The sequence below is a fragment of the Kogia breviceps genome, chromosome 17, assembly GCF_026419965.1.
Source record: "Kogia breviceps isolate mKogBre1 chromosome 17, mKogBre1 haplotype 1, whole genome shotgun sequence".
NCBI classification, from domain to species: Eukaryota; Metazoa; Chordata; class Mammalia; order Artiodactyla; family Physeteridae; genus Kogia; species Kogia breviceps.
The window spans coordinates 58,497,567-58,524,793 of NC_081326.1; the positions used below are offsets into that span (position 1 = coordinate 58,497,567).

General features: G+C 41.3%; 1 protein-coding gene across 6 annotated transcripts in view; it reads right to left on the reverse strand.

Annotated features, from left to right (window-relative positions):
- SAMD12 (sterile alpha motif domain containing 12) overlaps window positions 1–27,227 on the reverse strand; it is a 460,454-nt gene that overhangs the window by 265,101 nt on the left and 168,126 nt on the right. For 4 of the 6 annotated variants that reach the window (XR_010837564.1, XR_010837563.1, XM_059043534.2 and 1 more), the window contains exon 3: window positions 22,622–22,751. Coding sequence is in view for 3 of the 6 variants with exons in the window: in XM_059043534.2 (XP_058899517.1) it covers window positions 22,622–22,751 (130 nt within the window). In the remaining 3 variants the exon portion in view is untranslated. The remainder of the gene's footprint in view (window positions 1–22,621; window positions 22,752–27,227) is intronic. The other 2 variants (XR_010837565.1, XM_067017918.1) reach the window with 1 other exon arrangement.

Consider the following 27,227-nt stretch of genomic DNA (forward strand, 5'->3'; position numbering starts at 1 on the left):
GTCCCCTGCATCGGCAGGCGGACTCTCAACCCCTGCGCCACCAGGGAAGCCCAGAAAAAGACTATTTTACAAAAGGATTTTTTTTTTTTTTGGCCTCCATCTAAGATATTTTATTATTTAACTGGTATCTTTCATGTGAAATAAGACATATATAAAAAAACTGTACCTCCACGTGTGCCCTGTCGCCAGCCAAGACCCATGTCCTTTAACAAACTTGAGGAAAAACCACTATAAAAATGAAGATAACCGTGTTCGAAGCTAGCACTCTTGTGTGTGTCGATTGTTACCCATAATCAGTTGCTCTGTGTTCTGCGAATGAGGTGAGGGAGAAAAGACACTTCTTGATAAGAGGTTGCAATTAACTGGAAAACATTTTTTGTGCCTGAATGAGAATTTGGAGAGTGCGCTTTTTGTTCTATATGAGCACACCATAAATTTGACTCTTGTGAGGTTCTGAAAGAATTAGAAGGAATGAGGAGATTTCGTTGTAGCCTAGCGCCTTCAGTAACCATGCTAGGATTGACAGCCTCCTTTCCCAAGTATGCGTTAAGAATGCGCTAACCAATCCGCCCACGAAAGCCAAATAAGCAAACCTCTAGGGCACAAGGCACACTCAGAAGTCGCAACTCACAAGTCAGGATCTGCCTGTTTTGTGCTAGAACTGGAGAGGGTTTCATCAGACTAACAGTGCCTGAGGCCTCAGATGACTCAAAGGGATCTTCCATTAACACTATCTCAATATTCTCATTTATCTAGTGTGGCTTTCCCCTCTTCCCTTTAAAGTTTCTGGAGACATGAAAAAATGCAGCACAATGAAGAAAAGACATCAATGCTCAGTGTTATGAAAGGAGAATAGTGTTTTCTTTCTATTAGATCAGGGAAGTGCCAAATCATAGTTTAATAGTTCCTCCTAAAGTGCTATCAGGGGGGCAGTTTGCAATATGCACTGTCCGTCTTAAGTCACAGTAGGATGGCATTAAATGCTGAATGTGGGGAAAGACAGAGAGAAAATGCTGTATGAAGTGATGAGCTTCATAATTATATTATTATTAACAGCATCAACTACTCTTATTAACCATAATTGTAATAAGTTAATGAGATCTGGGAAAGAGTTTAGGCCAAGAGGCATTAATATTTTATTCAGGGTGTGTTACTCAAATTCTGGCAAAGGATAATCAATGATGCTACACTTTTAGTCTATCTCTAACATGCCCTAGGGAGTCAGCTGGAATCAAGGAGATCTTTAAACTCCGGCAGAATCAAATAACAAAGACTTGGTTTCATCTAAAGTAACATTTTAGGCTGTTGAACTGAATGTTGCAGCTGCCAAAATCCCAGATTGAAGGAACTGTCCTTTGTGAAAAATCTAACCATCTCGTGGTTTACAGTTTCATTCATTTGGGCTTGATTAGCCTGACTTAGTACCACCTGGAAAAAGCAACACAAGGGAATCACCGGATCATCCTTCAACCTCATTTAACCCCATTAACTTTTCCATGTTTGTTTTTCCCTTCAATATCTCCGTCCACCTATTTTCTTTCATCCCGCAAACACAGTTAACTCCTATTTACTTGAAGAGTAATATATGTAAATCACTTGTGATTATATAGTACACAAATCTGACTTTGATGATTCCATCAACTTCATTTTGATTTTTCACTCTTACGGATTATCAAAGGTGTTTTCCTTTGCCCAGTCTTAGAAACAACTGTCGATGAAAGTTTCTAAATGTCATACTTTTGGGGACTTTTTTAAACAGAGTTAAATGGAATTAGGTTAATGAAGAGATGTCAACATACACGGTTGCTCTAAAGAAGATCCAGTTTCCCAGAAGCGACAGTGAATTCCTTCTTTCAAGGAGCCCAACCTCTTTCCCACATGGGCTTGCATCTCCATTCTGCTAGAGCTGGCCATCTAGTAATTGCTCAGCAAATGTTTATTGAGTAAATTAATGAGCACTAATTTAAAGATAATTAAACAATTAGTAGGTAATGAATGACTTGTAAATTGGTAATTTATACTAAATTACAAATTATTTAGTTAATCAGTAAATAATTAAACTTCAATAGAGATAACAATTAAATATTCAGTAAGTAAACAAACTGCTAGAATAAAAAAAGGAAGATTTCCCCTAAGGATTAAAGGTCCAAACTAGAGAATATGTGCAACAGAAATATTATTTTCAAACACTGTAAGATATAAATGGGCACTGAAACAAAATTAGATAAATTAGTGAGCAGTGCAGTTCACCATGCCATCTTGCATAATAACCTGTTATTAACAAAGATTTAATATTCAACTGCTAAACGACCGATTTAGAATCTTATGGCTGAAACGCACTTGAGAGGTTTTCTATTCAAACTCCATTGTTCTGCAGATGCGGAACTGGAGCCCCATTTCGATGTATGACCTACCCAAGTTTACTTGGCTAGCACATAGCTGGCCTTCTTTCTAGTCAGCTTTTTCTTTTCTTCTATCTCTTCTGCCTGCCTTTAACGCAATCCCTGTTTCTTCAATGCCTACCATGTGTCATTTTGATGGGCTCGGCCAGTTCTTGTGAATTAAGAGGTGGCGGGTCCCAAATAAATGAGGGTATAATTGTAACAGCTCTCCTTTTAAGCTATGAAGTTTCAAAGGTAGGAGCTATAGTATCCATTACCTTCTGAACTGGACCTGCTTTTACCCTTAGTGGTGCATACAACAATCATTTCAACTGATACTGCTTCCAAGCAGCAGAGGAGACCTGTGCATTTCCTATTTTTTTTTTTTTTAACATCTTTATTGGGGTATAATTGCTTTACAAAGCTGTGTTAGTTTCTGCTTTATAACAAAGTGAATCAGGTATACACATATCCCCATTATCTCCTCCTTCTTGTGTCTCCCTCCCACCCTCCCTATCCCACCCCTCTAGGTGGTCACAAAGCACCGAGCTGATCTCCCTGTGCTATGCAGCTGCTTCCCACTAGCTAGCTATTTTACATTTGGTAGTGTATATATGTCCGTGCCATTCTCTGACTTTGTTCCAGCTTACCCTTCCCCCTCCCCATGTCCTCAAGTCCATTCTCTACATCTGCATCTTTATTCCTGTCCTGCCCCTAGGTTCTTCAGAACCATTTTTTTTTTTTTTTAGATTCCATATATGTATGTTAGCATATGGTATTTGGTTTTCTCTTTCTGACTTACTTCACTCTGTATGACAGACTCTAGGTCCATCCACCTCACTACAAGTAACTCAGTTTCGTTTCTTTTTATGGCTGAGTAATATTCCATTGTATATATGCGCCACATCTTCTTTATCCATTCATCTGTCGATGGACACTTAGGTTGCTTCCATGTCCTGGCTATTGTAAATAGTGCTGCAGTAAACATTGTGGTACATGACTCTTTTTGAATTATGGTTTTCTCAGGGTATATGCCCAGTAGTGGGATTGCTGGGTCATAGGGTAGTTTAGTTTTTTAAGGAACCTCCATACTGTTCTCCATTGTTAGCCTTTCTTTTTTAATGTGCTAAGAAAATCTAACTTAAATGTGCAGTCAGAAGTGATAAAGAGGGAAGGACAGGGGGACTTTCCTGGCAGTCCAGTGGTTAAGATTCTGCGCTTCCAATGCGGGGAGGTGCGGGGGGTGGTGTGTGTTGGTGGGTTCGATCCCTGGTCGGGGAACTAAGATCCCACATGCCCTGCGGCGCAGCCAAAATTTAAAAAAATAATAATAAATAAATAAATAAGAGGGAAGGACACAGACTACAAAAACTTCCAAAAGCAAGCCAGCCAATTTCTTCAATAAAAAGCAGAAAAAAATGACAAGTACAGTTTTCCAATCAGGAGACAAGTTTTCCCACTGTAGCATCCAAAATATGATCAGTAAAACATATGTTTTTCCATAGTTTCGAGTCCATCTGTCCCCGACATTTTACTAATTATCTCAAAAGAGTTTCATTGTAATTTTCCTTTCTCTATTAGTTCCAGTTAAAGGTAACAATATCTTTTGGTGAAGAGTATTGTAGCTTCGGTATTAAGTGATCTTGAATGGCCATGCTTGGGCTATATAGACTACTCTAGAGTTCTGAATCTGCTAAAACAATCTGCTCCTTGGCTTCAAAAATCTTTCCCTATAGTTTGCATGTTCTGTAGCACAGAATAGCACAGAATGTTCTATAGTAGACAAATATGACTGTGCCTAGCATTTAATTAACAAGGGCAGAATGGGGGCAGTAAGGAAGGTGGAATTGCCTTGCACTGGAGCAAAAAATGTAGTCTTAGGTGTCAGAGGAGCTGAGTACTGCCATCTACTGGCTATGTGGTCTGGGTAATTTTTCTTTTCTGAGTTTTACATTCCTCATCTGAGAAGAGATTCACACTGATATTATATCAACAGGGTTCCGAGGTTAGATAATATGTGTGAAATATCACTTTATAAATTTCAAGTGTGATACGAATATCAGTGGCAAATTTCTTATGAGTAACGAAATCTATAAGATTCTGGGGACATTCTCAGAATAGTTAACTGGACACATTCAAGTCACTGTTTAGAGAAACAAAGTGGTCTTCCTTTTATATTCTACAGGGGCACTTTTTGTCTGTACTCAGCTATAACCGCATCTTTCACTCTGTAGGCTTCTACGTTTGCTGGGAGAGAGACTAATCTTTGACCTGAACTTAGTAGGAGCGTATTTTGCAAAACCAGAAGTAACTGTATCTTGTCCCCCTTTTTCTGTGTGCTCACCTGATCATCACTGTGGATTTATCACCCAATGGCAGGTTTGGAGTTAAGATCCTTCCTGAATGACTACAGCTGTCCCAATGAGCCCCTTCTAGAAATGTCTCGGCATCCCTTGAAAGACTGAAGGGTACTGTGGCAACATGCGACCTTTTGAAACTCTCATGGTATATCCTTTCCCTGGAAGGAATTCTAAGGCCCTCCTGTCTTGTGTTACCTGCTGTGTCCCAACCACTGGGGAAGGACACTGAAAATTTAATGAATTTAAGAAAAGCCGTGCAAGCTTCCCTTCTGGAGCAGCCTTGGGGAAGAGGGAGGCCGACAGAAAGAAAACAAAGAAATTATGCTGCCCCCAAGTGTGGCAGCTACAGAGGACAAGGACAGGGGTTTGCAGATGGTCTATTTTCCTGGTGCCCATTTACCTCCGGGGCTGATTTCACTACTGTGCTGGCCCCAAGCGGGGCAATGGTGAAGGAATCCGATCAGCATCAGAGGTACCAACGCTACAGACAGAAAACTGTGACTCTCACAACTGAGGACTACCGACATGGAGAGTAAGGGCTTGGAAGTGCAGTGTTTTGCACGTGCCTGTGTGTGCGTTACAGTACGAGGAAGAAGAATTCAGCCCGGAACTAAGAATATAGGCCAGGCATAGCCAGGGAGGGGAGAATGGGGTGTTGAAAGAGAAGCATATGGGACCAGATAAACAATTTACCTGGAAAGTGGAAACATACACAACATCCAGAGAATAACCATTAACAAAGAAAATATCCTGCATTCAGCAACTGACATAGAAATGCATCTGCCATATATTTTTTAGTGGAAAAGAGAAGGCTATTCCACTAAGGTAAAATGCCATTTCTTATAAATGTGTGTGAAGAGACAAGCTGAAAGGACGCACATCAAAATGTTTGTACCAGTGATCATTTCTGGATGTTGGAATTAAAAGGGAATTTTACATGTTTTTCCTTTGTGTATTTTCTAATTTTTCTATATTGAATATACTAAAAGGAAAAAAGTCACACATGTTTTTGAGAACTATGGCTTCTACATTTCTTTTATAACCATCACTGAGAAAACATATTTGGGCAGAGGAAGAGGCTGGAATAGGGGTCTACAGGCTATAGACTGTGGGTCAGATCCGGCCTGCTGTCTGTTTTTGCAAATAAAGTTTTATTGGAACACAGCCACCTCATTCATTTACATGCTAAAAGGCAGTGTTCAGTACTTGTGATAAGACCATATGGCCTGTAAAACCAAATGGCCCTATCCGGCCCTTTGCAAAAAAAAAAGTTTGCCAACCCCCTGGGTCAGAAGAATCCTTCCCTTGATATTGGATTATCCATTGCACATTATTAGCTGTGTGAGCTTGAGGGAGTCAGCACCTCCCTGTCCACTTTCCCTGTATATAAAGAGAAGAATAACTCTCCTTAGAGCCATTAATGCATAAAAAGTGTTTAACACGGTTCCTTGTATGTTAGGAAACTCTCAAAAATAATAGTCTACCTATTATTAACTACTTCTTTTATAGAAGATACATCATTCCACTATTATCTAACGCAACTGTCAATTTTGTTAGTCAAAATTGCTCCGTATTAGCAACTTTAGCCACTCACTGTTCTCATTTCTTCTGTGTCAGTTATAATCTCTGAGATAGTACCAATGTCATTAAGGTAGTTTGGGGTTTGCTAATTTGCCATGAAGGGCTGGGATTCCATCTAGCACTGTTGCACCCAAGTCCAGACATTCGAACGACTGAAATCATAATGCTATATTTGTATTACACTTTGTTACTTGTGAAACACAGGCAAACTAGCACAAAATGTAGCTATGGTGTGACATTCTGTATTCCTGCCCTGCTACCCTCAACAGAAGCTTCTCAGATAAAGAATGTTCTTCCCACCCTACAAAATAACACCTGTCCCTTGAGTTTCAGCGGGTCCAGCAAGCTTCCACGACATGGTGACAGAGACTCCTGGCACTGAGCGGAGATCCAGACACAGCCTGCTGAAACCTCTTTGGGAAGACCTGTCTAAAGGAAACATGGGACTCCGGATCCTGCACAATTCTGAGAGTCTGTCATTCAAATACATTTAAAGATGGCATTTGGGGGCTTGGTACAGATTCAAAATTGGAATTTTTTAAAAAAGATGGGGCTTCTCCAAGAATGAGACAGGAAGAGAGACTTGATTATCAATGGAATGTAATTATAAGAAGTTTCAGAGAGGAAAGGATAGGATGAGTTTCATGAAAAGGAGGCAAATCAGGAAACTGAAGGACTAATCAAAGTATTCTTATCAATGGAAATGAAGAACAGCTTTAAATTCAGGGCTAAGCCTATCAAAGGAAGGACAAACTCAGTTTAATCCAATCAACACTCATTAAATGTCTATTTTATGCCAGGCACTGGTTAACACAGCTATAGGTGGTAAGATAAATCAGATGCTCTTTCTACCCTAGAGGAGTTTCTGGGCTGGTGGAAGGGGGAGATGAATGTGCAAACAAATGATAAGTCTTATAATATTAACAATAATAGCTGTCATTTGTTGGAAAAAAAATGTAAAGAAAATACAGAATGAGAAAAGTGAATTCTGCTTGGAAAGGTCCAAGGAATACAGGAAAGAGGAATAATTTGAGTTAGGCCTTGAAAATTACTAAAAGTTCACTAGGTGAATATTGGGACAAGAACGAGAGTTGTCTGCTGCGGTTTTGGAATAGGATGGATACAAGGAATGGCTAAAATGAAGATGAGGAATGATTATGCCAAGCTTAAGAATCTGGGCTTCATCCAGTAGGTTTTATTTATATACATATATACGTATACACATACATACATCTACGTATACACACATATTTCTTTATTTTTTTTAAATGCAGGAAGTGACCCGGTTGAGTCTGGTTTAAAATGACAAAAGAATGATTTCCTAGAGAGCCATAAAGTTGGATCATGGGAGACTGCGTAGCAGAAAGATGGAAAACCTAGACCACAGAGATGCGAGTTAAGAATCGTGAGGAGGGGATGTAGACAGGATACAGCATGTTTTCAAACTGAAATGCAAACGTGGAGGCAAAAAGTCTAAACCCAGAAGAAAGGGAAAAACAAATGAATAAAATTCTGGTGTGGGAGGAGGAAGTGTAGGTGGGCAGGGAGAAGAGGATGGTTAGGGCACTGGATTTGGCACAGAGATTTTTTTTCCCCTCAGAGACATAAAGGAAACAGTGAAGGAGGGGTAAGAACGCAGATAATATTGCAGGGAGGGATGCTGAGACAAATCATCACTACTGATCTCTACTCTTAGAGTAATGAGAGGGATGGGGGCTTTGTGGAAAGGGGGCTGGGCACGGAACCACCTTTGGTGACCGGGAAAGGGAAAAAGCTTCAGAATCCACCTGGGCCAACAACTCATACACTGGTGATGTCTCACCTGCACATTTGATATTTTTCCAAGACTGCTTTGAGCTTATCACTTCACTCATCTAGAAAAATGCTTTATCACTGATGGGTGTTGAATGACACTCAAGAGAGGAAAATCTAATTTCCTTAACCTGACACTCAGGCCTTCTCCAATGGAGCTCTTGATCTACCCCTCTGATCTATCTCCATCTCCTTCACTGTCCCTCCTCAGGATTCAGAAACCCAAATGCTTTCAGGCTCAGGCAAGTCTAACACAGCGTAAAAAGAGGCATGGTCTGAGGCAACGGGGAGTGGTGAGGTTCGTGGCTCGGAAGCTGTTATATATTCTTCTAAAATTCTATCAGGGACTTACCTGGTGGCGCAGTGGTTAAGAATCCACCTGCCAATGCAGGGAACAAGGGTTCGAGCCCTGGTCCAGGAAGATCCCACATGCTGTGGAGCAACTACTACGCCTACGCACTGCGCCGTGCGCCACAAATACTGAGGCTGAGTGCCACAACTACTGAGGCCCACACGTCACAAGTACTGAAGCCTGTGTGCCTAGAGCCTGTGCTCCACAACAAAAGCCACCACAATGAGAAGCCTGTGCACTGCAATGAAGAGTAGCCCTGGCTCGCCACAACTAGAGAAAGCTCGCGCGCAGCAATGAAGACCCAATGCAGCCAAAAAATAAATAAATAAAATAAATTTTAAAAAAATTAATTAAAAAAAAATAAAATTCTATCAGGATCAAACAAAATATGTAAATACAATTTGATATTTCAGGGACTTTCTCTTCTAAAATTGTACACAAATTCAGCCTCCTCCAAGAAGATTTCCTAATAAACCAGACTCATAGATAAGAGTTCCTTCTCAAGTCCTCTTTGGTATTTACCCAACCTTCCTTTGTGTATCACTCACCTGTACTTGTCTGATACTATCTTTCATAGCATAACGGTCCAAACATGAGCTTTGGATTCAGATAGCCCTGGAAAAATCCTCGACTTTGCCACTTTTAGCCTGGTATGACATAAGATAAGATACCTAAGTTTCCTGAGTCTCATATTTCTCGTTTGTGAAATAGGAATAATATTACCTTATGGGGTTATTGTGAAGACAAAAATATATGCAAAATACTTACTGGAGTGCCTGGCATGAAAACACCCCAATATTTTTAATAATATATGGTTTTCCCTAACATCATGATAATTTTCTTAATTATCAAGAATCAAATCTTCTGAATTCTTTACCCTCTGAGTTACTAGAGAAATGTCTTGAGAGTATTTGATGCTAAGTACCTGTTTGGGAGATAAGTTGATATTTATTTGCAATAATTAGACTACTCAAAAAGGCATGGGGCAAAGCAAAATTTTGGTGGGCTGGGGAAATAAATTGAAGTTGATAGTTTTTAGGGCCCTAATTAGAGAACTGAGATACTCTTAAACAGTGAGACAAGAACTACACATACGCATGTATATATATGCATACACACACAGACACAGACATATACATTTGTATCTTTCTTTACCATTTGCAAAATAATTTCTATACTCTGCTTCTTACAAACCTTTGTATGGAGTCCATACAGTTATAGGTCACCACCAACAACAGTAACTGATACCAAGTTTGTAAGGTACATTATCAGCATTTTATTTTAGAGAAAGGGAAACTGAGGCTCAGAGAGGTTAGACTTGGCCAAGATCAGTGACTCATCAGCAGAGGGGACTCCATCACAGGTCTCCACACCCCTGCGTTCTCTGATCTTTCATAACTTTCCAAGATATGAAGTTTGCCAGGAGCAATTAAACACTAAACAGCCACACCACCCTAACATAAGTACGGGAGTTGGAAAACGTATCTAGTGGAACTCTGAACGAGGAATGTGAGAGTCCACACACAAATGGCCTAGAATGACAGTGGCCAAGACCTCTTGAGGACAACAGTATTTCATGCAAACAGTGCCACAGGCTCTTAAATAGAATCAATCCCTTGTGTGGGCTTCAGTGCCCTCCGTTAATGCACAGCATCATGCTCTTCACCATAAACAATGCTGTCTGAAGGAGGAGAGTCATCGGTCCGCTTGGCAGGTGGCCTCTAAAAGGGCTCATTTCCAGTCCCCCCAAAGCACGCAGCAATAGTGGCTCTGCGCGTACTGGGCGGATGGATGGGAGATCCCACTGGACAGGAAGGGGGTACACAGAATCGTAATTTCCAAACCGGGATTGGGAGCAAAACCAAGGGGAGGGGATCTCCAATTTTACAACCTGACTTCAGCATGTTCTAAAAGCACGCAAAGTAAACAGCAGAACAAAACAGAGTAATTAACAAAAGCATCAGGAGAGAAGGAATCCAATGGATACAGAAGCTGAAAAGCAAACAGGGACTTCTCCGGACAGGTTGTGCTTCATTGACTTAATTCCTCTGACAGGGTAGAAAGCTCAAAGTCAGGAGCAAAGGAAGCTAGACCTTTGGTCGTATCTGATTTAGTATAATGTGACATTCTCATAGGGAACTGGAAAGGTGGAGTAAAGAGGGGGAAGAGAAGGAAAAGCTGGATCTGGTTGAAAGTAAGGAAGTATGAGATCGAATTGGTGGCTATAAAGCCTTCACTCTGCCCCTGGAGTTGGGAGTAGAAAAACACACTCACTAAGAGGGAGTCTTGTCCGTTTCGGGCCCCTACTCTGATTACTTCTAAGCCAGGCAACCTGCTGGACTCTCCCTAAGAACGGGTCTCCTGTCGTCCCATAGCAATGTGACTTAGCTTTTAACAGTTCCTGGTAATCCAAGAACTTGTGTGCCCTTGCGCAGCTCACTTTAGCTCCGGGGGCCTCTGTTTACTCATGTGAATAACAGGAGACGGGAGGAGGTGCCTTCCAGTCCGACACCATGGAACCAGGGGTGTCGTGCTTGTCTATCTCACTGCGGTGAGCACGGTGCTGCAGAGCCCGAGGCGGTCCTCAGCAAATGCTTCTCACTTATGAAACACAGACCAATAATGAGGATGACAGGTAACATTTATTGAGCCCCTACGATGTACCTGGCACTGTTCTAAGTATGTTTCAACTCCTTTCACCTCCCAACAAGCCTGTGTGGTAGGTCCTGTCGATGTTAAGCGCTCAGCTTGAGTCGCCCACTGAAGTCTGGGCCTCGCTTCCTCACCTGTAACCGCTTGCAAGGTTGAGAGCTACAATTTGCTAACACTGAATGGTTCCAGACAGTTCTGCTGGGTACTCGACAGGCGGACGGTTCTCAGCAGAGCCTCTTGCACATAGAAAACCTCCAAGAAACAACTGGCATTATTCAAGATGTCAGGGGTTTTCTAAAGCAGGACTGATCCAGGGTTACAAGTTTGGTAAGGAGATTCCTTCTGGCTGGCGCTGGCATTTCTCAGGTCTCAGAAGCCTTTGGTGTGGGTCTGCTATCTGGTGCTGGCCGGGAAAAGGGTATCTTGTAAGTGACAGAGGCACTGGGATAAGGGTTTAGAAAGGTAGCTCCCGACCCCAGCTCCCCATTTCCTGGCCGTGGGACCTAGGCAAGCCTTTCCTAAACAGACTAAAGAGTCTGTTTCCCACACTATAAAACCTATAAAGGCTGGGGCTTCCCTGGTGGCGCAGTGGTTGAGAATCCGCCTGCCGATGCAGGGGATACGGGTTCGCGCCCCGGTCCGGGAAGATCCCACATGCCGCGGAGCTGCTGGGCCCGTGAGCCATGGCCGCTGGGCCTGCGCATCCGGAGCCTGTGCCCCGCAACGGGAGAGGCCACAACAGTGAGAGGCCCGCATACCACAAAAAAAAAAAAAAAAAAAAAAAAAAAAAAAAAAAAACCTATAAAGGTGACGGGAGGACGGGAGGGTCATCCAAGAGAAAACTGGTAACCATAGCAACCCCACTCCCACCTGTGAGAGGAGCCTTGATTATAATAATTCTACAGGGAGCAGTCAGTAGGTGATACAAGAGCAGTGTATGAGGTGTATTTAAGTCTATGCTGCTGGTTAAGAAAAGTATATTCCTTCTGTTCTTGTTCTGATCTGTGAAACAACACAGTTCATTTGGCGACAACTTCCATTCTTATCCTGCCACATACCATCTCTAACATTAAATAAATGATGTATTTAGAATATCAGTAAATGTCCCCAAGAGCAGTAGTTTCCTTAACTAACTTAACAAAGCGGCACTGATCTGTGATGAAAATGGGAGACATAAAAACAACGTATGTTTTTCTTAAAGTGAAATGTACTCCATTTATAAGCCATGAGGGTTTTTGTTTTTGTTTGTTTTTGTTTTTTTTTTTGGTTAAAATTCCTTTGGTTTATAAAATGGTGGTGAGAGCAGTTTTTAACTGAAAAAGCTATTAATGAGTAAAATATAAAAGGGCCAACTGTATGCTATGGCAATGAATATTTTCTGAAATTTAACTCATCTGTGAAATACAAGGAAGTATCTTGGATGCACAGGTGTACGCTCAGACAAGCAGAATCTCAACAAGACAAGAGAACTGTTCTCCTTTCGTCAGCAGTACATCTTCCAACGACTGCTAGACTATACCTTTCCTTATAAGAATGTTCTGGTATCTGATTATTCTTCCAGTGAAAAATGCATAAAGTGGATTTTCAAGCTCAATCTCATTATCTATAACTACATAGTATAGATTAATGAATAGAAAACTCTATCTGTTCACCTAACTACCTTTAACCTAAACGATCCTATAGCTAGTATGGAAAGATGCAGGATGACATTTTCATTTTTTCCTTTTAAAAACAGTATGTCCATTTTAGAAAATCTGGAAAGCACACAAGCTTGTACAAACCAGCTTTGAGATATAACTTGTTTACAATAAATTTCACAGATTTGAGGTGCCAAGTAGATTAGAAAACTGTGACAAAGATACGAAGCATTTTCGTCAGCACAGACAGTTCCGTTGCTCTTTGTATCAATCTCCCTTCTAGTAGCCCAGCACACACCCCCGCCGGAAGTAACCACTGATCTCACTGCCATCACTGTCAGTTAATTTTGTTGTTTTAGAATTTCATATGCTGGGAATCACACTGTGTGTGTTCTTTTCTTTCTCACTTCTTTCTCTGAGTACAACGTGACATTCATTAATGTCGTCAATACGCATCAGCAGTTGGTTCCTTTGTATTGTTCTGCATTGTTTCTGGTGTGAATACAGCACACTTTGTTTTACCCATTCTGCTCTTGATGGACCTAAGGGTTGTTTAAAATTTTTGTCTGGGTAAAGCTCTTTTGGATGTGAGTGGACTGGAATTTTTCTGAACATATGTTTCCGATTCTCTTTAGTAAATATCTCAGAGCAGAACGGCAGATCATCTAATAAGTGTGTGATTAACTGTGCAAGAAATTTAGTTTCTGCATCTGGTGGCACCATATTTACTCACAACGACAGTGTACAAGAGATCCAGTTGTTCTACATCTTCAGCAACACGTGGTATTGCCAATCCTTTGAACTTCAGCCATTCAACTGGTTGTAATGTGACATCTCACTGGGTTGTATCTGCATTTTCCTGATGACTTAAAATTGCTGGGCATATTTTCATGTGCTTATTGGCCATTCTTTTACCTTCCTTGTGAAGTGTCCAAATATTTTGTCCATTATTATTGGTCTCTGTCTGTTCCAGCTAAGCAGGTCTTTGGGGTTCTGCATCTCCTGCATGTGCCCTACTCTCCAGATTTCAGGGGGGTGATTCGCATTATGACATCAGCTCTCTGATGGGTCCACAGACAAAAAAAACCCCACTGGTTTTCAGTTTGTCCAGCTTTTTTTTTTTTTTTTTTTTGGCTGCACCATGGAGCTTGTGGGATCTTAGTTCCCCAACCAGGGACTGAACCCCTCAGCAGCGAGAGCGTGGAGCCCTAACCACCAGACTACCAGGAATCTCACGGTGCCCAGCTTTTTCTTGTGGTAAGGATCAAAGTGATGACATCCAAGCTCTTTACATATCAGAGATGAAATCGGAAGCCTTCTGCATCTAATGAGATGACCTTATAACTTTCTTCATTTACTCTTAACATGACAAATCACATTGACTTTCAAAAATGGAATCAACTTTACATTCCTATGCACGCATGACCATGATGTAATATCCTTTTTGTCTACTGTGAGATTCAACCTGGTTGTATTTTGTCAAGGTTTGTAGGTTTATGTTCATGAAGGATATTGGTCTGTACCGTACCATTCTTGTAATATCTTTGTCAGGTTTTGGTATCAGGGTTAGTCTGGTCTCATAAAATGAGTTTGGAAGTGCTCCCCCTTTCTCTATTTTCTGAAAGAATTTGTGAAAGTTTGGTTGTTAATTCTTGACTGTTTTAATTCATTGGAAAAGGCCTTCTGTGCTTGAAGCTTTCTTTATAGGAAGTTCTGATTAAAAGTTTAACTGACTAAGAGATACATGGCTATTTAAATTTTCTAGCTTTCTTGAGTCAGATATTGTTAAGTTATAGTTTTTAAGGAATTAGTCCATTTCATCTCAGTTGTTAAGTATGTGGGCTTAAACCTGTTCATAATATTTTCTGCTCTTTTAATGAATGTAGAAAACTTAGTGATAGCCCCCATTTGTCACTTGATGCTGTCTTTTTTTCCCTCATTTAGGCTATCTAGACATTTATCAATTTTTGTTGATCTTTTCAAAGAATCAGCTTTACCTTTGTTAATTTTCTTTATTGCCTGTATGTTTTCTGTCTTACTGATTTCAGCTCTTTGAGATTCGTATTCTTCCTTCTCTAACTTCTTAGGGTAAAATTTTAATTAATCAATTTCAACTCTTTCTTCTTTCTTTTCGAATACAGGCATTTCATGCTGTAATTTTCCTCTAAGTTCTGTAGCTGTACCACACAAACATTTGAAATATGAATGTTTTTATTCAGTTCAGTTTTATTCAGTTCAAAATATGTTTTAGTTTCTCGCGATTTTTTTTTTTCTCTCTCCCATCTGGTTACATGGATGTGCATTAAGTTTCAAAATATTTGGATCTTCTTGATTATCTTGGTAGTGATTTCTAATTTAATTCCGTTTCGGTCAGAGAATGCACCCTGTGCCACTTCAGTTTTTTCAAATTTACTGAGACTGATCTGTGCCCTGGCGTATAGTACATCGTGGTGGATAAGTCCCCTGAACTGGAAAGTACATAATACATTCTGAAGCTGTTGGGTACAGTGTTCTGCCTGGCATGTGGTAGTGGTCACATAAATTTTATAAAACAAATGAATTAATTATGATTTAACAAATAAATGAAATGAATAGAAAGGGACTGGTCAAGGGACTAAAATGAAGCTACAGTTGACCCTCGAACAACGAGGGGGTTAATCCGCCTGCAGGTACTGTCAAGCCCTCCGTATCCGTGGGTCCCCTGCATCCACGGATTCAATGAACCATGCAGTCCTCTTGCATTTTCCATTGAAAAATATCTGCGTGTAAGTGGACCTGTGTATATCAAACCCACTTCGTTCAGGGGTCAACTGTATATAGAGAGAAAGGAGGTAGCCAGTGTAGCTAGACTGAAGATGAGAGGATGACTGTAACTGAGGAAGCAAATATCCAGAGGATATAGGGGACGTCTGGTTAAAGCAGAGGCAGAAAAGGTTGATTGTAGAAGGGAATAAGAGCACGCTTTCTGAAACAAGAGGCAGGAGGAGACAGATGGGTAGAGGGTAAATAGTTTTAGGGAAGTCCCATCCAACAGCGTGTAACTTTTCAGCGTAGCAGAAACCAGACCTTTACTGGCGATGAAGAAAGGAACTGGGAGAGCCACTCAACAGGCACTTGGATGAAGAAAAGGCTGGGGGAAAGCATCATGGCTCCATGGAGGCCTGGCCCGTGAATCTGTACTGGGGGGCAGTCACGCAGGGCTTTCTTCAGCAAAGGTTTCTATAACCCAAGAACCTAAACAGGATCTAGGGGTGGGTTTCAGTAAAACCTCAGCAGAACTTTCTCATCGTTAAATTTTTCAACTATCGACTTCATGGGACAAGTTCTATCACAGGGCTTATCCTGGGAGCTCCAGGACGGGTTACTTAATCCAGATGAGGAGGAGTAAGAAAGGCTTTTGTAGGAGGTGGTATTTGAACTAAAGCCCGAAAGGAAGTTGGAATGATCCAGGCAAAAGGGTGGGTTTGAGGATGGTAGAAGAAAGCATGGCATTTGAGAGCCCTGCAGCTCAGAGTAGGAGGGAGTAAGGAAAACCAAGCACTGTAACTGCCACCATCATCCGACATCTTGGACGAAAACAAACAAACAACAGTTTGCTTTTAAAAATTATGAAGTGCTCATCCCTGGATGTGTCTGAGCAAAGGCTGTCTGGCCATCTAGCAGGGATGCTGGAAAGGACACGTGGGGAGACATCTGACTGAAGTGGTAGAGAGACTGGACTACTCATTCCCCACCCTATTTCTTCATGGAAGAACTTCCCTGACTAACGCTCCTGGCCTCTCTCCTCCACTCCATTTGGCGCCCTCGGAAGCAGGAAACGGGTTTGCCCAGCCCGGCCTCATGTTCTGTCCTGTCTTGTGACCTGTGTGCCTGATGCAGTCTGCTTTCTCCCAGGCGGTTAGAGGGGCACTTCCCAGCTGTGCCAGTGACCAGACTACCTGATTTAGAGGGAAAATATTCTTAGCAAATCAATTCGTCTGAAGACCTAAAGGATATTCTCTAAAAAAGCTTTATCAGGAGTGAGGCTGATATTCTGATCTCCATTCATATTTCTCATTGAAAGGCGTATTTTTAAACCGACCCCCTAAGACCTCAGATGACATCTGAAGTCACTTCCAACATTCAGCAATCTATTATCCTGAATCATCAAGACAACCAAATTCAGCATCCTAGGTTTAAGAATGCTGAGTAGTATAGAGGTGATGTTAGTAAGCTTTCTATCAAAGGGTGTTAAAAATGAAGAATAAATGCTGTTATTGGAAAATTAATATGTGGGAAACTCATGCCCTGATGATGTCAAAACTGTACTATGCAGGTATAAAATCCTGCTCGAGATTCAATAAAAAATGTAGAGCAGTTCATACAAAAGAGAAATGTAACAAAATACAAAGACATACAAAAGTAGAACACAGTATCCAGAGGGAAAACCAATAAAGGCAAGAAAATGTGCAGATGAAGCACTGTGGTAGTTCGACAAGCCCACATTTTATTGGGCTATACTGGGTTCCACAAAGTAGTGTTCTCACAGGTATAGCACATAAAATAATTACTCCACTTCTTTGGACACTTGTTTACTACACACCCCACTGACCTCCATGGGTAATTCTAACTGTGATAAAAGACTAGGAAGACAATAGCAGAAGGGTAAATGTTAGCAAATGCACAGAGCCCACAATCGAAAGGTTTGAAAAAGATAAAGAGGTTTCCCCTTTATTCAATAGCATAAGCAGAAGTGCCAAATTTCAGGGTGCTACATCCCAGCGGAATATTTTGAAAAGGGGAAAGAGGTACAGATGGGCAGTGTCTAAAGCACAGAAAGAACCAGAAGTATTCACTGATTTTGTAGGAGACCACTGAGAAATAGGATAAGTCAATACTGACCACCTGCAGGGGACATACACAGGGTAAGTATTTCTTCCTGCAGACATCTAAAGGATTCCCACCTGTGTTCCACGAAGCAGGCCACGTGGAAACCTTTTACACATTCAAAATAGCTTCTAAAAATGCATTTCGTATTCTGGGGAGCTCTGAGTGCCTCACCCACGAAGATAAGTCTTTAAAGTTGGGAGGGGAAAGAACCCTTTACAGAGGAAAGGCTTGATGTTGAAGGAAATGAGTTGATTTTAGCAGCCACCACAGGAAGAATACCAGGCACAGCCAGGGGCTGAAAATGCCTCAAACCTGAAAAGATTCTTAACTGTGCATAAAAAAGAATCCGAACATTGCCTGTTAGCTTATACCTGGCCCCAGCAGAGCTTCCTCATCAGCATTCCAAGCCCGGCCTCAGAAAGCTGGGGAAAGAATCTTGCAGGCACAGGAAAATAGACAAATTTCTTTCCTTCAAGCCTAATCTGATGATTTAAATCTATCTCTCCTAATGCCTCTCAGGTGTTCTAACCATCTTATGCCTGTTAAGAGCACTTCTGCAGGGAGTTACCACTAGTAGCGTCTCTTCTGATTTAACTCATCTGCTATAAAATAGCAGGTGCCTTCTGGACACAATGAAATTCTCAGAAATTCTAATAGGAAATTTGCACAATGTTTTGAATACTGGTGTGTTAAAACATACCTTAAGTTTCCTTAGACTTTGGAGAAAACTGCATGGCGGAGAGGGGGAGTTTGTTTAGAATTTAATGTATTTTAAACAAAGGCATCAGAAAGATGTTAATATAGTGGAATTGTTCGTTGAAACCAATTTAAAAAAATGAAACAACTACCAAGGTTAAAGGGTAATTTTCAAAAAAGTTAAAATCGTGACTCTCATCATATACAAAAACAAACACGTTTAAGATTCTGCGGAAACTGATAAGATGTTACAACCAACTCAAAGGAGAATCCAAAGAGCAGACACATGTTTAGATCAGGAGGAGTGAAATGAATGTGTAAATGGGAGACAAAACTCACCTTTTTCACAGTGGATTGGGGAAGTCAACTGAACCTCTGTGGGACAGAACTGACACATCTACAAACAAGAATTACTTTATACTGCTCTCACCTACCTAAAACTTACAGAGTTGTAGAACAGCTTCATAGAATCAGAATTAGATAACCCGAAATGATGTGCTATTGAGGAGGCACAGTTTTCTACGGAGGCACAATTTTTTCCCTACACAGATCACTGACTATTTCATTTATTGCTGTATTATTCCCCAAACCTGGTACAGGGTGGATGCTCCATAAATACTTGCTAAACGGATGTCAACTATGTATCAGGCATAAAGCTACACCCTTCACATGCATCATCCCTTTTAACCTTTCCAACAACCCTTTAAGATAAATATTATTCTCATATCACTGACTTGAAACTAGCTTGTGTGATGCTGCACAGTTATTACTTGTCAGAGGTCGAGGGGTGGAGAACAGGGGTGGGGTGGGAGGAGGAGGATTTGCCTCAGCTCTGTAATCAGAAAGCCCATCTTCTTTTTCTTCCTGATTCTTCTTTCCATTCAATATGTCTTTTTTATTTATCGCCATGGTCCCATGCACCCCTAAATTAAGGGATTGTTTATATGTTACAGAGATATAACATGCTTCCCTGATGAGCATGATATTGGAGACCCTTGCTTTAAGACACATAAACGAACAGCAGTATTCAGGAGAATCTAAGCATAAATAAGAGACATCTTTACTGTGGCCTCGCAGATAAGCACAGGATACTTACCAGCCCAGATCCAACCCCCGTCCTTAAGTGCTCATTATAATTTTCAGGATAATAAAGATGGATCAGTGTTTATGTGTGTGGTTTGTTTTCATAGAAAGCGCAGCAGCACTTAGGAAAACAGCAGCGGCTAACATTCACTGCCTGCTTACTGTGACCGTGAACTACTTTCACAGCAACACTCTGAGGCGGGGACTATTATCATCTCCTCTTTACAGGTAAAGAAAGTGCGAGTACAACAAGTCACCTTCACAGAATCACGGAGCTAAGCTGCAAGTCTGGGCTTTAACCTGGCACTTGTAACCCCCTCCCGGCCCTCACTCTAAGACACTCTACTGTCTGCATCGGCCGCTGAGGCTCTCTCTGCCATCATGTCTTGATTTTTCACAATCCTCTTTGCCCAGTTTATCAGCCGGCATCACAGGGCTGGAAACTGCAGTCTGGCTCCAGTCCTGAAAGCTATCTTCGGGCCACTTGGCACCTGTGATCATTTGGGTAGTTTCCATTCACCCTTGGAGAGGAACAGGAGACAAAAGTGGTCTTCTGAGGTCTTGAATAGGTGAAGGTCAGAAAGATGTGTGTGTCAAATGTTAATCTGAAATCATTCTCTCCTAAGTCCTCAAATAATCCCCTGCTTTCTTTTCTTGCCAGAAAACAGGCTGCCCTCAGAATGAAGTAACAGTATGATTTTAGACACCTCCAGATGAGTTTCGACATGAAGAATAGCACAGTGCTAGTATGTAGAAGGTGTCAATAAATGATTAACTTAGTGGTTTGTTTATATCATTTCATTTAATCTTCACAATGACTCTCTGAGACAGGTATTGTTATTATTGTCATCTCCATTTTGGAGATGAAGAAGTGAGGTTGAAAAACTTGTCTAGGTTAAACAGCTTGTCCAAGATCTCAAGAAGGTTGCGATTTACCAATACCAGAGGTGTTTGTGGAGACCAAGTATGACACCAAAAGCAATACGACAGCTGTTTGCAACACAAGGCCACTTAGCAGAAAGCCTTAGGAAGTGGTACCATTTACTCCATAAGCACTGAAGGATGAGATCTTTATTTCTGAGGGAGGTGTAATGCTCATCCCTTTCAAACCATTATAAACGCTTACCCTTCCCTCAAGGGTATCACAGAATTCCCACCCCTAACAAAAGATAACACTACTTTCTAATAAGATCACGTAAAAGGTTTTGCCAGTACTATCACACAAGCATTAAGAAACAAGACATTATCTGATGAAGGTTACCTTAATAATCAGCCAAATGGTTACTAACTGGTTGATAAATTTTAGGGGTGGAATAACTGACCCTGTATGGGATTTTCTTATATCTTTAAGGGGGGATTAAGAAAAAGAATCTAGACACTTGGAATCTAAGCTAAGTTCTGACACTGCCTTCAGGATTTTCAGGAATTTCATCCAAATGGGCCATTACCTCCAATTCGGAGGAGAAAAGAAGTACATTAAGGATCATTTCTATGCTTAAGTTAGGAGGATTTCACTCTCTGTTAACTCACTTTGAGCTACACCTGTGTGTTCCTTACATATTTAAACATTACTAACTTGGTCATCAGGAGTCTCTGATAATGTAGCTCAGCGTTATTTAAATGTTATTTAGAGACTTCCCTGGTGGTGCAGTGGTTAAGAATCCGCCTGCCAGTGCAGGGGACACAGGTTCGATCTCTGCTCCAGGAAGATCCCACATGCCGTGGAGCAACTAAGCCTGTGCGCCACAACTACTGAGCCTGCACTCTAGAGCCCACGAGCCACAACTACTGAGCCCGCGTGCCACAACTACTGAAGCCCGTGCACCTAGAGCCTGAGCTCTGCAACAAGAGAAACCACAGCAATGAGAAGCCTGCGCGCCGCAACTAAGAGTAGCCCCCGCTCGATGCAACTGGAGAAAGCCCGCACGCAGCAACGAAGACCCAATGCAACCAAATAAATAAATTAAATTAAATTAAATTAAAAAGTTATTTAATATTAGAAGCCTTTTTTTCCAAATCAAGTTTTCTGTGCAATTTAAAATGTGAAACAGACACACCCGTCTCAGCCCAAAGCATGTCCCTCTGGCAGCCTCTAGTGCAACCAAGGGCTCCACGGAAAGCACTTTGAAAACCACCCATCTAGTCCTGCTCCAAGGAGGTACGATCTGCCCCAGATCTTGAAGCTACAGGGTAAGAATGGAACTACAAAAATAAATGCTTTCTGCTGGACGTGACCCTTTTCAAAGTGACGGGAGTGAATATAGAGAGGTTAGAATTTCTGAAGATGCAAGGTATGGGTCTGGAAAGGGCTTGGCATCAGGCGTGCCGAGCTACTCGACAGCAAGTCCCTTTCCCACTAGAGGGTCAGTTTTCGCTTAGAAAAAAGAAGAATCTGGACTGGAATCAGATCTTCTCAACACTTTTTCCCACCTTGAAGCACAGTTTTGGTGCACAGAGCGTGTTCCTCCATCCTATCTTTCATCATAGGGTTTGCAAAAGAGAAGGGTGGGAGGGACGGTACCCACAATCAAGCAGAATCTCAGGGCAGGTGAGCAGGCGGGTTCTGCAAAAGACCCCCTTACTCTGATGGGCTCCCACCGTGGACCTATCCACTCCCTTTCCCACTCCATTCTCCAATTGAGAGACAAGATCCTACAGGCTTTTACAGTTCATTACGCTGTCCTATTTCCTGCTGCCAAGCTCTTCTCAACTTCCACATATAATACTCGAAGCCCCTTGATTTAAAGGGAGTCTTAATTTGTGCTTTGAGGGTATTCATCTCAGGGGCAGTGAGTTAGTACTATTATATTCAGTCCAGAATTTTCCTATTTAGAAACCTTTTCTTCTTAAAACATCTACCTACGGACCCTGTAACCAAATTAAATTGAAGGCTCTCCTCCCTTTCTTTACTCTAGGACTGCTACACTCTTATTTTCTCTAGGATCCCCCAACCCTTTACCCTGATTACCACATACTTTTATACTGGACATTCAAAATCCACGGTTCCCTGTAATAACCACTTATGCTTGTTAAATAGCATGGCGTGCCCGGATCTGGAATTTATCGTTCCTTTTAAAGTAAACCCATGCCAGACAATTTCAGCAGGGAGATGCTTTTTCATTTTCAGGGTGTGGGAAAGGCCACTGAGATGGGAAAGAGGGAGAGGGAGTGAAATATTTCGGATACTGCATACTTTACCAGTTATGTCATGCTGTTTGAATGACTCACTGTAGATCTGATACTGATTCGGACAATGTTTCTTCAACCACTTGCAGACATCCTGCTGAGTCCACAGAGCCACTGGTTTGGACAGCTTCACCGTAGCCGACTATAAATAAAGAAGGAAAAGAAGATCTGTTAATTCCAGCCTCATGCCTAGAAAGGCACTGCTGTTAGAAGTCCTATAGTGTGGTAAAAGCTACAGGCTGGATTCCCTGAAGATAAATATCTGACTCTCGTCTTCCTCTGAGCCTCTGCAGACCTTCTCCATGCCCCCGAAAGCCAGAGAGAAAAGGTCCAGGTGGAGAAGGCCATGAAAACTACACCTACTCTCAGATTCTCTCTACTGGGAGAAGTCCCCAGGAAGCAGTGTTTTCTGACGACTCCTCTAACAACAAGACAATTAGGTTCCTAAGCAATTGACTAAATTTTAGGGGTGAAACAGCTGCCCCCAAGTGGCCTTCCTCTGTGTCCCAAGAAAGTGTCCATTTCTCACAATCCTCTGATATCTCTAGGACCTAGGATAACTGGCCCCAGCAGGTGCTAATAATTATTTTAGGAACGAATGTTATAGGATTTAGATACCTACATACGAATAGCTCCTGAGAGCTCTGGATTTAGGGTGGTCCTGTAAAGTGTAGGAATTAGTTGTGCACGGTAGGTAAGGAAAAAGTCAATTCCACCAGCACGTGGGGAATGGTAATAAGATAATGAGTGTAGCTAGACTTCATGTAGAAGCCAACTAGCTGCTCACTGGATCTTTCAGGGAGGCTTATGAAACAAAATGAAACACAGAGGTGCAAAGGACCCAGCCTTTGACCAATGGCAGGTTACAAATACATTCATTCATCAACAAGCATCAACTGTGCTAGATGCTGGTCTGCCTCATAGATCCCAGGGACTTGGCTGAGGCTAAATGAAAGCTTAACTAGCTATAATCTTTTATCATTCTGGATCAGTGTTTGCATTCTGGATCAGGATTTTAATATAAGTAGTTCTCTAAAGGATGTTGGACAGTACACAGACCTGGCCTTAAATATCACTGACCTCACTAAGGATCATTCTCTTTCACTTCTCTTTCAATCGCTCAGATTATGTGAAGGGGAGAGCCTTGATTTTGTATGAGTGTGATTTAACATCTTTCTAACACCTGCTAACATGATCTTTGACAAAGAGAGGGCTTCCTTCAGCCTCGGAACTGTCATTGGAAAGCAGAATTTTCATCTAGCGTATAATCACTGCTCTGTTTCACTTTTTTTATATTTAAGGTTACCTTTATTTTATGACAAATAAATTATGGCAAAAATACATTCTATTTTCTGTAGTAATACCTAGATTGCTTTTAAAACAAATTTGAGTTAATAAGAACCTGGGTCATTATTTACGACTGCCAAGATACAGAAGCAACTTAAATGTCCATCAATAGATGAATAGATAAAGAAAATGTGGTATGTATATATATATATGTGTGTGTGTGTGTGTGTGTGTGTGTGTATATATATATATATATATAAAATGAAATACTACTCATCCATAAAAAAGAATGAAATTTTGCCATTTGCAGCAACATGGATAGACTTTGAGGGCATTATGCTAAGTGAAGTAAGTCAGACAGAGAAAGACAAATACTGTATGATATCACTTACATGTGGAATCTAAAAAATACAAACTATATAAACAAACTCCGTGACTATAATAACAAAGAAGCAGATTTGCAGATATACAGAAGAGACTAGTGGTTACCAGTGGGGAGAGGGAAAAGGGGAGGGGCATGATAGGGGTAGGGGACTAAGAGGTACAAACTAATAGGTATAAAATAAGCTACAAGAATATATTGTACGAAACCAGGAATATAGCCAATGTTTTATAATAACTGTAAATGGAGTATAAGCTTTAAAAAATCGTGTCTCACTATATTGTACACCTGTAACAATATTGTACATCAATTATACTTCAATAAAAAATGGGTCAATTTCAAGAAAAATTAAGGAAACAATAATACAGATGGTAATAGTAAAATTACTGGAAGTGAAATGCAGGTGATTCAAGTTTAGAAAACAGTGTTCAGGTGTTATTTTTTATTAGTATATTTTGAATTGTATGATTCTTTGGGCCATCACTTATAAAATTACAAATGACACATCATTTTTTACTTTGTGCTGTGGTAACTTTTTTTCTTTCACTCTCAGAAGTGGCAGATTGTATTTTTCCAAAGATGATTTTATATATGCACATATACATACATACACACATACATATCTCCTTTTCACGGATTCTGACTTTCATTCCTCCACCGATATTTGGGGTTGATGTTGTCTCCGTCTGAATTTTGACAGGGTTCATGGAAGGCCTGGCCCATGGAGTACAGCAGAATTGATGCTATCGGTGACTTCTGAAGCTGTATCAGGAAAGAGATAGAGCTTCCGCCTGGCTCACCCTCTCTGGCACTCACCTTCAGAACCTGGACACGATATTGCGAGGAAGCTCCGACCACATGAAGAGACCAGGTATAGGAGTTGTGGCCAATCCCCCAGCTTAAAGTCTCAGCTGACAGCTGCCACCAACCCTATCAACTGTCAGACAAATGAGTAACCAAGCTTTAGATGATTCCAGCTACCAGGATTCACAGCTTCCAGCTCAGACTTCCAGACGCCATGATGCAGAGACACACATAATCCACTAGCGTCATGTATAGTTGTCTTCCACCATTAAGTGCTGGGGTCATTTGTTTTGCAGCCCCAGTAACTGGAACACTCAGTGAGGAGACAATAGTTACAACTGCGCTCCCCAGAGCGCCTTGCACTTAACAGATGCTCTACAGAGCCACAGTGAGCAAGCGAATGAATTAATGAAATGAAACCATTCTCACCGAGTCTGAGTTCACAGACCTGCCTTACTTTTAATCAGCAGTGAATTTCTTTTTTTTTTTTTTTTAACATCTTTATTGGAGCATAATTGCTTTACAATGGTGTGTTAGCTTCTGCTTTATAACAAAGTGAATCAGTTATACATATACATATGTTCCCGTATCTCTTCCCTCTTGCGTCACCCTCTCTCCCACCCTCCCTATCCCACCCCTCTAGGTGGTCACAAAGCACAGAGCTGATCTCCCTGTGCTATGGGGCTGCTTCCCACTAACTATCTATTTTACATTTGGTAGCGTATATATGTCCGTGCCAGTCTCTCAGTTCGCCCCAGCTTCCCCTTCCCCCTCCCCATGTCCTCAAGGCCATGCTCTAGTAGGTCTGTGTTTTATTCCCGTCCTACCCCTGGGCTCTTCATGACATTTTTTTTTCCTTAGATTCCATATCTATGTGTTAGCATAGCAGTGAATTTCAGGTCTAGCCCTCGCTGCTCTACCCCGACTGTGTGCTGCTCACGTGGCTCCTAATCAAACTTGTCCATCTCTCCCTTCTGCTCTGCATACTCTCGTCACAGACTGCCAGCCATGTGCCCTCTCATCACTGCATACAACCGTATCAAATGCTTTCCTAATTTTGATGAGAAAGAAGGGCCTCTGGCATGGATGGTGCAAATGAGTGCATGTTCTGTTGTTGTTTAGCTTTTTCCCTTTGGCTCGTCATCACTTTTCTCTCGCATGATTAGGAAACCAGAGTTTCAGCTCTTTTAGCTAGGAACGCACTTCCCACCATGTTTTACAAGTCAGCACCTCTGAATCTGGCTCCTTCCTGCTCTAAAAATTTTCCCTCAGATTAGCTGAATGAGTTCTTAGCTGACACATCATTGCCCTGAAACCCCTTGCAAGCTTCTTGCAAGTAAAGCTAATCACATCTTTTGAAGATTCCCATAAACCAGTCACAGAAGGCTGTAAATTAGGAAGGGAAAGGCAAGAAGATAAATGGCTTATACATCAATATACCAAACTTCCTGGGAGGTCATTCTTTAACTCGCTCATTTCCTAGGAAATGCAGCACCCTCAGCTCCAAGACAAGTCTCATCAACTGGAGATTCAGGGGGAGATTAATCCAAACACACCAAGTCAACTCGGAATACATCCTCACCAGCTTACCATGTACTCCTGTGTTATAAATTTCCTTTTATTATAAATCCAGGTGTTCTGAGGCTAACAACCCAGGTGTCGCTTTGCTTTGCCTTCACAATATACTCTTACTCAGCAGTAATTTGGTGTTACATGCTTGGACAGCAATAAACACAAAGCTTCAGGTACAGACTTTTAAGACCATACGAACCTACAGGGATATGCCTCCATGTAAACAGGCATAAACAAATACAGTGGGGGAGGGATACAGATTCCTACCATTAATAAGCCCTGTTTGTCTCTTACTCAGATAGTGATACATGTATCGGCCCCATTTATCAACTGATTCTTAGCCTTGGCTCTAATATGAACTTGTTATTAGTTTGTTACACAGTAACATTTTTTTATCTGAATAATTATTTTCTTAACATCTTTATTGGAGTATAATTGCTTTACAATGGTGTGTTAGTTTCTGCTCTATAACAAAGTGAATCAGCTATACCTATACATCTATCCCCATATCCCCTCCCCCTTGCATCTCCCTCCCTCCCACCCTCCCTATCCCACCCCTCTAGGTGGTCACAA